Here is a 13,522-nt window from a genome sequence, read left to right on the forward strand (position 1 = left end):
CACTCGCTAAAGTGAAGCAGCAGAGAGAAGTAAATGAAACCGTATCACGCGCAGTGATATGGGATTAAGAATACACTCACTCGCGTAAAACAATTTTCAGAAAGCGAGGATGTTCTGACTGTTAAGACTGGGATAATAGCATGAATTCCCACTGGGAAAAGGAGAGCTGTCTAAGGAAGTTTACTAAAAAGGCCAAATCACAAGAGGGACAGCAGCTGTCCAAAACAGACAACACTTATTCTTCAATGCCTTATGTTCTGTGTAATTAGAAATGGTTTGATTCATTTTGACATTGTGTCAAACACGGTTGGTCAGACGATGCTATAAGACTGAAATATCATCTGACTAAAATAGCATATTTCAAAAGCCAAAAATATTCAGCTTTGCATCTGCTTTACAAACATTTATGAATTTGGCACATGATTCAACTTTCATATATACAGAGAATTATTTTCCTTACTTGTGAGTCTTACTATAATTTTATGTAAACACACATTTAATGGATGCATTCAAAAGATGCTCTAGGTATTCATAGTTTTATAGCTTCATTTTTCTAAGAGTTAAAAAAGGAAACAAAAACAACACTTCTGTTTTTTTTTATGTAAGCAGGACATGAAGGATTCATGCATAAACTCAAATATTGAGACAGGAAGTCAAGATGCATAAAGAGAATCATTTGAGTGCTGTTTAGCATGCGCCCTGCAGGTGAAAACCATGATAATTACGCTTGAATTCAAACAGGTGGGATTTTATGTTGTCTCATCTGCAGAAGAGGAATTAGAGTCGACACGTAAATATTGTTGTTGGACAGTGGATTAGAGAGAGGTACATTAATCATCTGTTTTTACAAAGACTTGGAAACAGGCCTGTGCTCTTTCAAAGCGGCTCCACTCACACTGACTAAAGAGTAAATAAAAGGTCCCAGCATCCCTTGCATGCAGGCATTGCAAAAATACCAAAACAGCGCTGCCGTGGGTATACCCTCTCTCACAAACACAAATAATTAAATACAAACCCTCAAAGTTACACATAAGAGACACTTCTGTACTGTATAATTGAACTTGCCTTTGTGTCATAGATTGCATTGCTTTTAACTGTTATTGACACAAATATATATTTTTGTGTATGTGAAAAATCTTGGTGCAGCAGGTGATGCCCTTGTCACAGTGCATTGCCACGGCTGAATACATATAGCGGAAACACTGTTGCAGTCTATTCTTGGTAACTGCTGTCTCCTCCTGTTTCAGGTTTGATACCGTTTCTGGGAAAATGGTGTGTATCTGAGACATGTAAAATAGGTGGCTCACACTTCACATTCATATGCATATTCATGTCATTTTGTGATCCCATGTGATGTTTTTAAAACAAAGTGTACAGCTACATTAAAAAAGGCTTCAATGATTTCTAAATTACTGTGTGCAAAATTATCTGCATTAACTATATCAATTCAATGGGGGTTTTAATAGCAGCATGAGCTGTATCACAGATACATAAAAATATTTGCTATTATAAATGCCATCTTTAATTTGTGGGGTCCTGCATCTACTATGTGTGTGACATTTTCTATTATTAAAGTACTTGGGTAGCCACTGTGTGAGTAGTTTTCTTAAAGTATGAATAAAGAAGGAAGAGAGGCTCTTCCCAAATTCTGTGTTATGGCAGGGAGCATCTTTTGGAGAAAAAAAAGTGACTGCTTAGGGGTTTGCATGGTACAGTGGTTCCATCAAATAGAATAACCTTTTGAAATTTACTACAAGGACAAACCTCATTAAAACCTGTACCATTGTGGAAACCAAATATGCTGATGTAGAATCTGAGATATTAATTCTTGTCAGGCAAGAATGACAGGGAAATCTAGCTGGGATGATGGTGTCCTTTAAGTGCCAGATTATGTTGTCCTATTCCTCTCCACCTCAAGTTGTTTATATGCACACTGCGGCAAGATTGTATCTAGACTAATGTATGCAGAATTCTGATCACAGCCTCACCACTTCCAAATCAGGGTAGGGAAATCCAACCTGTCAGTTTATTATCACAAAAACTGACTGCAGTTGTTTTGACAAATATGCAAATTATATCTAATAAGTTAGTGAGACAAATGAGGTACCTCTGACAGAAAGAAAAGAAGATTGTTCCGAAAAAGGTTTGAGCTTATTGAGGTCTGAGTAATATTGGATCAACCTGTCAACAACTGCGATATTGTGTGTGCTTTGATATATACTGGAATGCACTAATAAGAGAGAAAAATGGGGATAATAAAGTCATAATAGTGAACATCACACTGTGGGTCTCATTCTAATGAGGCAACTCATAAGTCACCAAAGATATGAAGAGCCTAGCAACCTGGCCTCCATGTTTTCAGTCAGTTTTATATAGATTTTCTGAATTAATAGTTAGATTTTAGCCACTGTATGCTCTATGTTCAGGATGTAGTCACAATATCACACTAAAAAACATGGCAGAAAGCTACCGTGTCTGTGCTTTTAACATGTGTGCATGTTCCGTGCGTATGTGCTTGCTTATGTGTCTGTGTGTGTCCATTTGTCTTCCTGTTAAGTTTAAAGGATTTGACTGTATCTTCATCACAGAGACTTCAGAGGAGAATGCACACACACACACATTCTGGTATGCATATGTGCATGTACACTCACACACACACACCTACCAACATATACGTGCCTCCCACAGAGCCACATAACAAGAAAAAAAGAAAGAGAGAACAAAGCTAGTAAAAGCTGCTTTAATCCTGACTTAATGACAGTGAGTCCAGTCATGTGAAGTCATACTAGGCTTAGTTAACACAGAGCAGCAACAACACGGAGGTCTGCCCAAAGTTCAACTCTTTGTCTCTCGACTAGGGAGGTAGAGTGAGCTTGTACAAGCGAGCAGCCGTGTACACAACAGCTAATAGTGTTAAATGTCATTCGACATCACTGTGTTTAACACTACTGTCATTCCTGCTTTCTATCTCCCTGCTACCCCTCTCATTAGTACATTAAGAAGAGTTATGTAAGGCTTCTCAACACTCGGATAGAAAGACAAACAGTTATGCAAGTCCCTAGACCTCGATCTCCTCTTACTCTCAAACACGCATGCACATACACACCTGCGTAGGGCACTAGGTGGGAGCTTCCCCGGGCTCCTGTCTGATGCTGTGCTGTAGCAGCTGCTCTGGGCCTCTGGTAGCTCCCCCTTCTCCCGCAGCATGGAGGTGGCTGCAGTGGAAATGATGCCCACTCCATCCCGTACCCGCGTCTCCAGCGGGTACTCCCAGTCATCATAGGACACGGAAATCATACCCAGGGGAAACATCTGAGAGGAAAGGAGAGGAGATCTGAGTAGTGCAACATATGGCGTGTAAGATTCAATTTGACTTTAATTTGACATTTTTCGTCCAATTTTAAACATCCATATGTATCTCTCAAAGGTGCCAGGCAGATGGTTTATTAGTGCTTTACTGAAATAATTCATAGCTGGCTATTAAATAAGTATGGGCAGCCTGTATGTCCACAAAGTAAATTTGCTCATTCAGGTATTGCCCACACTTTCCAGCTGTTGAAATAAAATAATTTTGACAAACTAAATAGCTCGCTAAGTTTATCTCTCTCAACCAGACTGAGCAAACATCAAAAAATGCTGGCACGCTAGTCTGTCAGTCCACCCTATTATATTTTGTTTTCACATTTTAATTTGGCACTAAATGTAGATCTTTGTCTAAGGAGGCTGAAGCATAAAAAAAACCCCAAATGCAAATAGAAACATTAAGTAGAGGAGAATGATGGACAAGGGAAGGAGGAGAATAAACATTTGAGAAGCTTTTGCGAAAAGGTAAGCAAACACTGGATATGTTTCCATTTTTAATGCAAGGGGAACATTTGAGCTGATTATACTTTGAATTATTTATACACATATCTATATGCTATTTGGATAATAGCTACCTTGCTGTCCTACATTTTTAGACTGAATGTGTATGTAATGCTGTCAAATATCCTATTTAGGGGCTGAGCAAATGTTGTTAGGTACAGAGAGATTGTAAACAAAGCAGTGTGGGAAGTGATTGTTGGAGGATTCTTCAAACTATAGAGATGATGATATGAATTATAGCTTACCAGTCACTGTGATTTGTCTCTATACTGTGACATTTTTGTGAAATATGCTTTTTCGCTTTTTCTGTGGAGAGCTAGATGAGAAGATCAATACCACAGTCATATCATTCTGTTTAATATGAAGCTACACCAAGCAGCTTGTTAGTTTAGCTTAGCGTAAAAACTGAAAAAAAAAGGGGGAAACAGCTAACGTTAGCCTGGCTCTGTCCAAATGAAATTAAATCCACCTAACACCACATCTAAAGCTTATCCCTCATTTGTTTAATTTATACAAAAAAGGGTTACAGTATGTGACAGAGTATTTCTTGGCTGGGAGCAGTAACTCCCTGGAGTCTATACTGGTTGACTGGCAACTGCTCCAAGCCAAGAAATAGTCCAGCAAATAACCCCCGTAAATTGCTGAATTTTTGTTTTTACAAACAAACACGATCTAACAGGTTAATTAGTGAGCGTTAGAAGTGCTGGTAGGTACATTTTGTGTCCTTCAGACTGAGCCAGGCTAGCTGTCCCTCTGTTTCTTTATGCTCAGCTAAGCTAACTGTAGCTAAGTGCTTCATATTTAATGGATAGATATGAGTGGTATTGATCTTTCCTGAGAATAAAGGAAAGGACAAATACGGTAAAAATAGCAGATGACCCGAAACAGCCTGGAATCAAAAACGCTACCTGTCTTGTCACACCACTCAAAAGTGGCCACCTGTTACTACATATGGGAGCCTCATTACCTCAGGGGTAAAGTCTGGGTTGCCAGTGGTGAGACTGGACACGATCCAGATGTAACCAGCTCCTATCAGACCCAAGGACCGCGCTTCCTCGAGTATATACCTGTCAAGGAGTAGAGACTGAGAGTTAATAAAGATTCACTGCTGAAACCTGGCAGTGTATGACAGAGAGATGGAAACAGCAAAAGAAATTGAGAAGAGCACTCACAAAGCCTCATCCTTGGAGCAGTACAGCAATATAACAGGACTCTGGATCCTCTTGAGGGCAATGTGTGATTTAGAGTTTGGGTCGCCATCTACAGCATCTAGAGTCACCACACTCTGCAGGTCCCAGCGCACAAAGCTGTAACAATACACCATTAAATAATACACGGTACTTAATCTTGTCAGCTGTCGTAAATACAGGATAAGGATGAAAACAGGGTATGTGTGTAGGAGTGTATTCATCACCTGTGATCCACAGTTACCCTCAGTGTACTGATGAATTCCTGGTAACCGGGAAACTTGGAAGTGACGATAGAAAAAACATGCCAGTCATACTCCTCCATGATGGCAAGCATGAGTAGAGCCTCCTGCTGCAGAGCTGCGCCGAACTGGAAGAACGTGGACTTCTCATCCTGCAATGACACACAGGCCAGAGACAATCAGCCGATTTGTCTGAGGAACTGAATTAATTGTGAAAAAAAAAAAAAAAAAAAACAAGAGCTGGAGTGAGTGAGGACGAATAAGACTCAAAAACTCGATATAATTATAATCATTTTCAATTTTGCAATCAGTGAGTCAGACTGAGATAAGAGAGAGTTTAAGTGTTGTAGAAACGGAGAGGAGGAAAAATGGGAAATAGAGGAAGTGGGAGCGATGCTGAGCGAGCAAGATTCAGTCAACAAGGTGAACTACAGTGCAAGTGAGTGACTGCTGGCAACAGGGGGCCCTAATGGTTAGAGATAACTGCCTCATAACTCACAGGTTTGATTCACTCCAACCCTCAGGAGCCAGTATAACAATAGCCATGCACTGGCTTGAATGCTAATTGAGCCAAATACTGACGCTTTACCTATAAAGTGTTGTATTATTGAATTGGCTCAGTGCACACATGTGAAGCACTAAAAAAAAAAATCACTCATTAATCTTGAATTTAATTTTTCTATAGTACACTAATTGCAAGAGTATGGTGTCAGTTTATAGCTGTCTCATTTGAAGTCAGAGGACATCCTTTGTAAACTGCGACTCCAAATGTTCACAATTTTACAGCATTAATTCACAATGCCATGTACAGTTAAATCATTTAGTCTCAGCATCGGAAGAAAACTCAGTGTGACAGTAAGAGGCAGCAGTAAGCATTACCAAAACCAAAGCAGCTATTAAACAGAATGAGATCCAAAGTGAGTGTGAAATAAGTTGCTAATGATTGCAGAATGTATGTTTGCATTAAGTGTAAGCTGAGTTTCCCCCTTGGGACACAACAAATAGACGGCAACACGGCCTATCCACCAGAGAGCAGAGAGGAGAGGAGAAAGAGGGAGGAGGAGTAGACGGAGAGAAAAGAAAAGGCTGAGGGGAGAACAAGAAGGAGGAAAAATGTTGCGCTCGTCTGAGTGAGATCGAGGTACCTGTTGCAGAGAAAGAGAGAAGGGTGGAAAAGGAGTGAGAGTCTAGGGAGAAAAACTGAGAGAAACACAAATGTCAAATCTCCTCGCAAGGTCCTTCTGTCTCTTTTACACACACACACACACAAATACACACACACACACACACACACACACTGATCTCATGCACACATACATGCACTAACACCCCTTCCGCAGAGGGCATCAAAGAGCGTGACACATTAAACATCAAAGCCCTCATAAACACACATGGAGAATCAGCTGTCAGCTCCTGTCTTTCTGCCCCCGCCGCCCTCTCCTTCACGTGTGTGTAGGTGAGTGAGTGTGCGTGCGTGTGTGTATGTGTGAATGTGTGTAAACCTTACATTGTGGCTCTAGTTGTGTCCTTTAGTTTAACAAAAACCTCTCAGCTTTGGCCATCACACAAGCAGACCCTGCAGAGATTTAACTCCCCCCCGCCGAGAAAAGTGGGAAGGAGAGAGGATGAAATTGTACTTCAAAAAGATATATCTCCCTGTTTCCATCTGTGTGTGTGTGTATGTGTGTGTGTGTGTTTGTGTATCTGACTGTAGGTGTCTGTGACTTTGTACTTTACTCAGGTTTACAGAAGAAAAAAGGAAAAAAAAATCCCTCTGTGTGGCAACAGGCACATCCTCACTTACGCCTAGATAACACCAACACACAAGCACAGTTACTAAGATGCACCCAACACCCACATACTGAACACCCTCACAAATGTACAACTGCACACTCACATACAAATCAGTGCTGAAACAGTCATGTTGATTTACCAAAAAATAAAAATTCATTTTTTTTGACTATCTTTGTCATTTTTTTCCTACTGCTTATTGATAAGATTGTACTCATCGCAGTAATTGTGGAGATCTTGGACCACAAACATGAGCAGTCAGCTGATCAGACAGGTTGCAAACATACTGACAGTTTACAACCTTATTTGAAGGTAAAACTGAAGATTAAATGTACAGTACCAGTCAAAAGTTTGGACAAACCTTCCCATTCCCTTTAATGAGAAAGTGTGTCCAAACTTTTGACTGGTCCTGTATATTCATGTATATTTTGACATTCACCTTCGCTTTCTCTTCTCAATAAGTTTGGCTAAACAGGAAGTCTGTTTACAACCTATATGATCAGTCTTTCTTGCCCTGTCTGCCCTCTTTTCATCATGTCGCTTCATTCCTGGATGTCAGTATTGAGTCCAACATTATCAATAGGAGTGTTACTATGAAAATAGTTGTAAAAACAGTTGTAATGATGGACTATTAATATGTTTTCATAGGTTAAATTCTTAACCTTTGTATGAGGATTTGTTCATTTTTTGCTGCTATACTTTTAAGTTTTTGATTGTTTTGTTGGATATAACAAGAAACTTAAAGATGTCACCAGGGACTTGATGGATAATGGACATTTTTCACAATTTTCTGGCATTTTATGAATCAAATAAACAAACAAATTATTGATGATGAAAAAGAATCATTAGTTGTACCTCTAGGACACACATACACATTGCGTTACCTTCACCTAAGAGTAGCAACTCATTAACTCTTCAGTAACCTTAAGTAAAACTAATCAATACAAACACTTTGTGATGTAAGACAAGAGTACATACAACTGAACCTTTATCAATTAAACAAACCCTTCTCATCAAGAACTTCTCTTGGATCTTGAAATAATTGTGAGTAATAATACAGTATGCGCACACATATACAGTTGCCCTTATAATAGTGGCAGCCTGAAGATACTGCGGAGGCGGTGCTTCATCTAACATGTCATACATGTTCATAACGTCCGTATAACATGTTTAATATTTACACCTATCATCATCGTCTGACTCACACACTTCCTTTTAAATACCCTCATGTTCTGAGGAGGAGAGGAGAGGGAGAGGGGAGGGGAGGAGAGGTGAGGATGGAGGCATGTGGAGAATTTAGAATGAATGAGGAGAAAGTCTTTTTAGAAGACTGAGGGGTGAAAGGGGAAGATGATAGTTGCTGGTGGTTGCTAAATTATAAAGGATAAAGAGAGACGTTGACACAGACCTGCATCTTCTCATCAAATCACACAAGTCCACCAAGAAGCTCACGAATGAATAATGCAAACATATAACGCACACGCACGCACACACACACACACACACATACCACACAAATGTATTTCTACATTATAACCCACATACCTAGAGATTTACTGATGACATCGTGCATCAATTATACAAATACAGTGAACTTCATGTGCAGTTTCACATCCACCCACATGCATGCACACAGCACATATACATGTGCACATGCACAAAGGGCCCTCAAAATATAGCTTTACTCAGGAGCCAGCATACCAATAAATAATACACCACCAAAACCAAGACAGTATCTCTCACTTATTCTCTCTCCCCCTCACACACACACACAGACACATGTAATTTCATGTCAAATTTAATTTTTGTTTACAGCAATCAGATTAAGAAAATATGAAAGTGTGGAGAGAGCTGTACAGATCTAGGCTAATGAGAGACAAAGTGACACATTTCTAGAAATTATTGGGAGAGGATGTCATGCGGGCTACACAGCAAGAGGAGCTGAGTCCTACAAGTAGTGAAGGTGGACGGAGAGAGAGAGCCGTGCACCAAAAGATAAGGAACGCTAATTGAAAGGCTCGAAGAAGAGTATATGACATGGGGCGACAAAAGAAAATGATGGAGAAATGCAGAATAATAAGAAATAGATGGGGTAAGGAGGAGGATGGTGATGAGGCCAGCAATGTGCTGTATTAATATTTAATGCAGTAGGTCAGTCAGGATGGAGCAGCTACATTAAGTTGGCCTGACAAAGTATGGCCCCCAGATGCTGCTAAGTACCATCCCACTTAACTCTGCACAAAAGTGCAAACAAACTAGCATGGCTAAATAAGTCCTGTGTCAACAAAGTGAAGCTTGCAGCAGCTTCACGGGTCACAGGCAAAATGCAATTTATGTCAAACACAAAAACACCTGCACAAAAAAAAACAGTTTTTTTGGCAGTAGGATGTGAACCTGCCCAGAGTCAAGCTGGAGAAATATTAAAATACATCCCCACATTATTCTGGCCACCGCATAAGAGTGACGTCAATATGTTTCTCCGAGATTAACAGAAAATAACACAATTTAAACGTACATTTGTGGAGAGTTCTGGGGTTGAAGATTCTCGGTCATCCAGGTCATGATATCAGACATAGATTTTCTCATGAAATGTATGTTTAGCAGAAATTGAAGCTTTTTTCAGTAGGATGAGAGAATTCCCGCACACCGTCCTTTTACTTGCAATAAAACCTTATTGAAGATATGTTTCGGTCCTTAGACCTTTATCAGGTAAAACTTTTTTTACCTGATGAAGGACAGTGTGCAAGAAATCTCTCTTCTCTTGCCTATTTTCTCCTACACACCTGCCTACAAGAAACTCAAGGTGTGCATGAGCCTTCACAATTTAAAAAACACTATCAAAGAAATATTTGAATTGTGGTTTGTAAGAGTTTGACCGGCGAGTGTGTGAGTTCAGGACTGAAAAACAGAATGAAGAAATGCCTTTTACGAGAGATATTATTCATCTTAAGTTTTTTGGTAATCACCAAACAGCTGAATCTACCGCTAATTGCAGATTATCTTAGATCTCTTCCCCAGACAGAATAGATTATAAAGTTGGTGTACGTGCCTACCTTTTTTATTCAAAACATTTCATATCTCCGGCAAATCTTTTTCCAGAACCAGGTGTTGCAAACAAACGAGTGCCCTTGTAACCAATGTTTTTGTCTTATTCATTCTATATTAAGATAAACAGGCAGGCAAACCAGAGGTGTAATTAATAACATTAATTATTGTAACCACTTCTGTCTGCTATGATGAGAGAAAATGACTGCTGCTAAAAAGGCGTGTTTATTCAAACCACTGCCATAATACACAGCGCCACTGAAACAGAAACTGAATATAATTAAAGTAGCAAAGCATGTGATGTTATATTTAATACATGCCCTGAAGAAAAATAAGTGCACATGAGGTGCTACATAGCTTATAATCCAGTGTTGAAAAACATGTAAAAACATGCAAAGAAAGGTGGCCTTAGGTATTACTGTCGATATTTTTATAAGCTAACCTGTAATGTTGGACCTTATCAGTGTAATTAGGATTAATTAAACAATGCAGGTTAGTATGTTAGGAGGGTGAAAACAAGACATATTAAACAAGGGCCTGTAAAACATTTAAACTGCACCAAAGAGCTTCACTGGTAGACAAGACACACATTTTCCATCACAGTCTAATTCTCTGTAAATGCTCAGCAGATGTGCTGCAAACCCAACTGCTAACAAACACCGTTTGGTAAATCCATCTGCCAACAAAGAATTAGCTCAGGAAAGCCACTTACAAACAAACACCTAGGGTAGCTTCAGAGAGGAAGCTGTTGTCACTTGACCGGCGTCAGAAGTAACACAGCCGAAGACAATCCATCCGCAGTGAGCTGTTCATATTATGAAAGCTTTGAGATATCTATAATAGCACTTCACGCTCAAAAAGTAGTCTACGCATTAATATTAATTTCTTGGTGTTTGAACTATGCTATGACAAGTAACCGTTTTATCAAATATATATGCAGCATAATTGTCAAAAATGTAACATTTAAACATCATTCTTCCAACATGCTGAAAGCTGTGAATGGGGACAGCAGCTAGTCAGCCTCTATAGAGGAGACATAGCATAAAAAAATCTCTTGACACTAACTGAATGTAAAGGCAGGTCCCTCAATAGCTAACGAGCAGCGGTCCCCGAAGCACTGAAAGCTCTTCAGTTTTAGAACACAGAGACAGGTCCCAAAGCCCACATCCACTAACCGAGCATAGACTTTTTACATTCCCAGGATTGACAGAGAACTATAGCATTTAGCTTGCAGACACTGGCTCCCAATGCTAACAAAGACTACTTTAGTATTTAACAAGAGGTAAGTCCCACTGCTTGGGTCTACTGTAGTATTTAACAGCCTCACACTCCCCAGGCAAACACAGAATAGCATTTAACACAGCACAGAGCCCCCAAGCTAGCATAGCCTAGCTCAGACTGGAGAACCATTAGGTCTCACCGCTAACTCAGACAAGCATGTAATGGACAGCGCGGCCCTGGACTGACAAAGCGCAAAGCATTACGGCAGCAAAACCTCAGAATTTAATATGGGGCTGGAATACAGAATGTCTCCTGGCACTTGAAAACACATTTTCCTCCTCCGACCTGACACTTACTTTTTCCTCACAAAAATTTAAATGGCCTGATGTTATTTTACTACCGGATAACCCGGTGCTCTCAGTCAAAGTGTACCTACTGTAGAGTCCTGTATTTTTAAGTACAGAAGAAAAGTAAGGCTGTAATAATATGAATTAATCTGCGGTAGAACAGACTGTATTAGTTTCTGACTGTGACAAATACAGTGGTGGATTAAGAGTTTTCATGGCCATTAATGACAACAGGAAAAAAAGAGGTATTTCCACTGGTATTACACTGAAATGTTTTGCACAAAAAAAATCACAAGGGAGCACATCCCAGACACAAATTAAGTGTGTGGATGTGAGTTAAACTGCTTCTCTATGGAGGTAAAAAGGGCCATAAGGATTTGAATAAGCCACCGAACTGAAGCAATGTCAAATTGAACATCTAGTGAATACTTGATACTGAAATTTAAATACTACTGAACTAACCCTAACCCTAACTAACTTACATCACCCACCTCGTCTTTTGAAATGGGTAATTCCAAGTTGTGCAATTTCAAAAACAAGTTTTTGTTGTTTTTTTAATGGTTTTCACAAATTCAGATTTGAGACTTCAGTAATTCAAGTGTGCAGAGTTTCGGTCTGATCAGTTCCATTCAAGCTCAAATGCTTATCCTTGACACACATTCACACATTCATTCACATAGATGGTTCTCAAAGTAATAATTACTATAAATCAATTTGTATTAAATTTCAACATTAAGTATTTAGTGTAGTTTATTGAAATTGTTCAGTTCCTCATGAGATTCAAATCCTTACGGCCTTTTTTTCTTTTTGCTTCCATAGAGGCAGCACACATCTCATTTGTGTCTGGGATGTGCTGCCCTGAGCATATTATGTGCAAAACTTTTAAGTGCAATACCAGTGTAATTTTACTTTCTTCCCATTGTCATTAAGGGCCATAAAAACCCTCAACCCAACCCTGTATTCGCCACAGTCGGAAACTAATACAGTCTGTTCTACTGCAGGTTTACATTCATTATCTCAGGGAAGTCATAAGCTCACATTTGTTTTCAAAAATCCATTAAAAACAGCTCGCAGACACATCGCTGCCTTGAAGAACGTACAATAATCCATCTTCCCCATGTAATATATATTTCTTTCCTGTCAACTGTCAGTCGAGATTTTTTTTAATAGTTTTGTTAGGATTTTGGGGGTAGCAAAACAAATGACAAATTACCAATACATGATGAGATTAGCAAGAGATTAGTGGTTTATTAATCCAGTGTCACACTCCTGGTAGTGTGCCAGAAACATACCTACAGCAACTGAATCATGTAGATATCTCTTCCCCAGACATCAACATGGCCTTTTATTTACTGTGTCTGTAGGTTGATTATAGATAATAATGTATATATTGTGGCTGCTAATATATTGAGTTTTTCATAAATTTTACCATCTGACACCTGAGACTTATCTTAACAATAAATTGTGTCATTTTTTGATGTTTGATGAATATTATGGAATAGTTAAGTAACAACAAGCATGATGATTGGATAATTTCTTTCTGAACCTTTGCTATTTCATCAAATTGGTATATTTTGGTAAAAAAAAGTGGGTGCAAAAAATATATTTGCTGGTGGATATTCAATAATTACTGTACTAAAAGGGAGCTGTTGGATAAAAAGAGAGCTGTTGTCAGACAGTGACAAATAAGAAGTAGAACTATGCAGACCAAACAGCCTACTTTTTAGTGTGTTTGTGTGAAATTTAATTAGCAAAACTTTCCAATGCAGATGTTCTTAGTATGAGTATTATTCCTAATTGGGACTGCAAAGCAAGCTGAGTGGTT

At 39.1% G+C, this 13,522-nt stretch overlaps 1 protein-coding gene across 1 annotated transcript in view; it reads right to left on the reverse strand.

Moving 5' to 3' along the window:
* Nucleotides 1-13,522, reverse strand: part of grin2ab (glutamate receptor, ionotropic, N-methyl D-aspartate 2A, b) — a 92,954-nt gene that overhangs the window by 25,851 nt on the left and 53,581 nt on the right. The window contains exons 5-8 of the mRNA XM_067585171.1: nt 5,279-5,445; nt 5,037-5,171; nt 4,832-4,931; nt 3,107-3,312 (exon numbers count right to left, since the gene is read on the reverse strand). Coding sequence (XP_067441272.1) covers nt 3,107-3,312; nt 4,832-4,931; nt 5,037-5,171; nt 5,279-5,445 — 608 coding nt within the window. The remainder of the gene's footprint in view (nt 1-3,106; nt 3,313-4,831; nt 4,932-5,036; nt 5,172-5,278; nt 5,446-13,522) is intronic.

The sequence above is a fragment of the Thunnus thynnus genome, chromosome 3 (assembly GCF_963924715.1).
Source record: "Thunnus thynnus chromosome 3, fThuThy2.1, whole genome shotgun sequence".
NCBI lineage: Eukaryota > Metazoa > Chordata > Actinopteri > Scombriformes > Scombridae > Thunnus > Thunnus thynnus.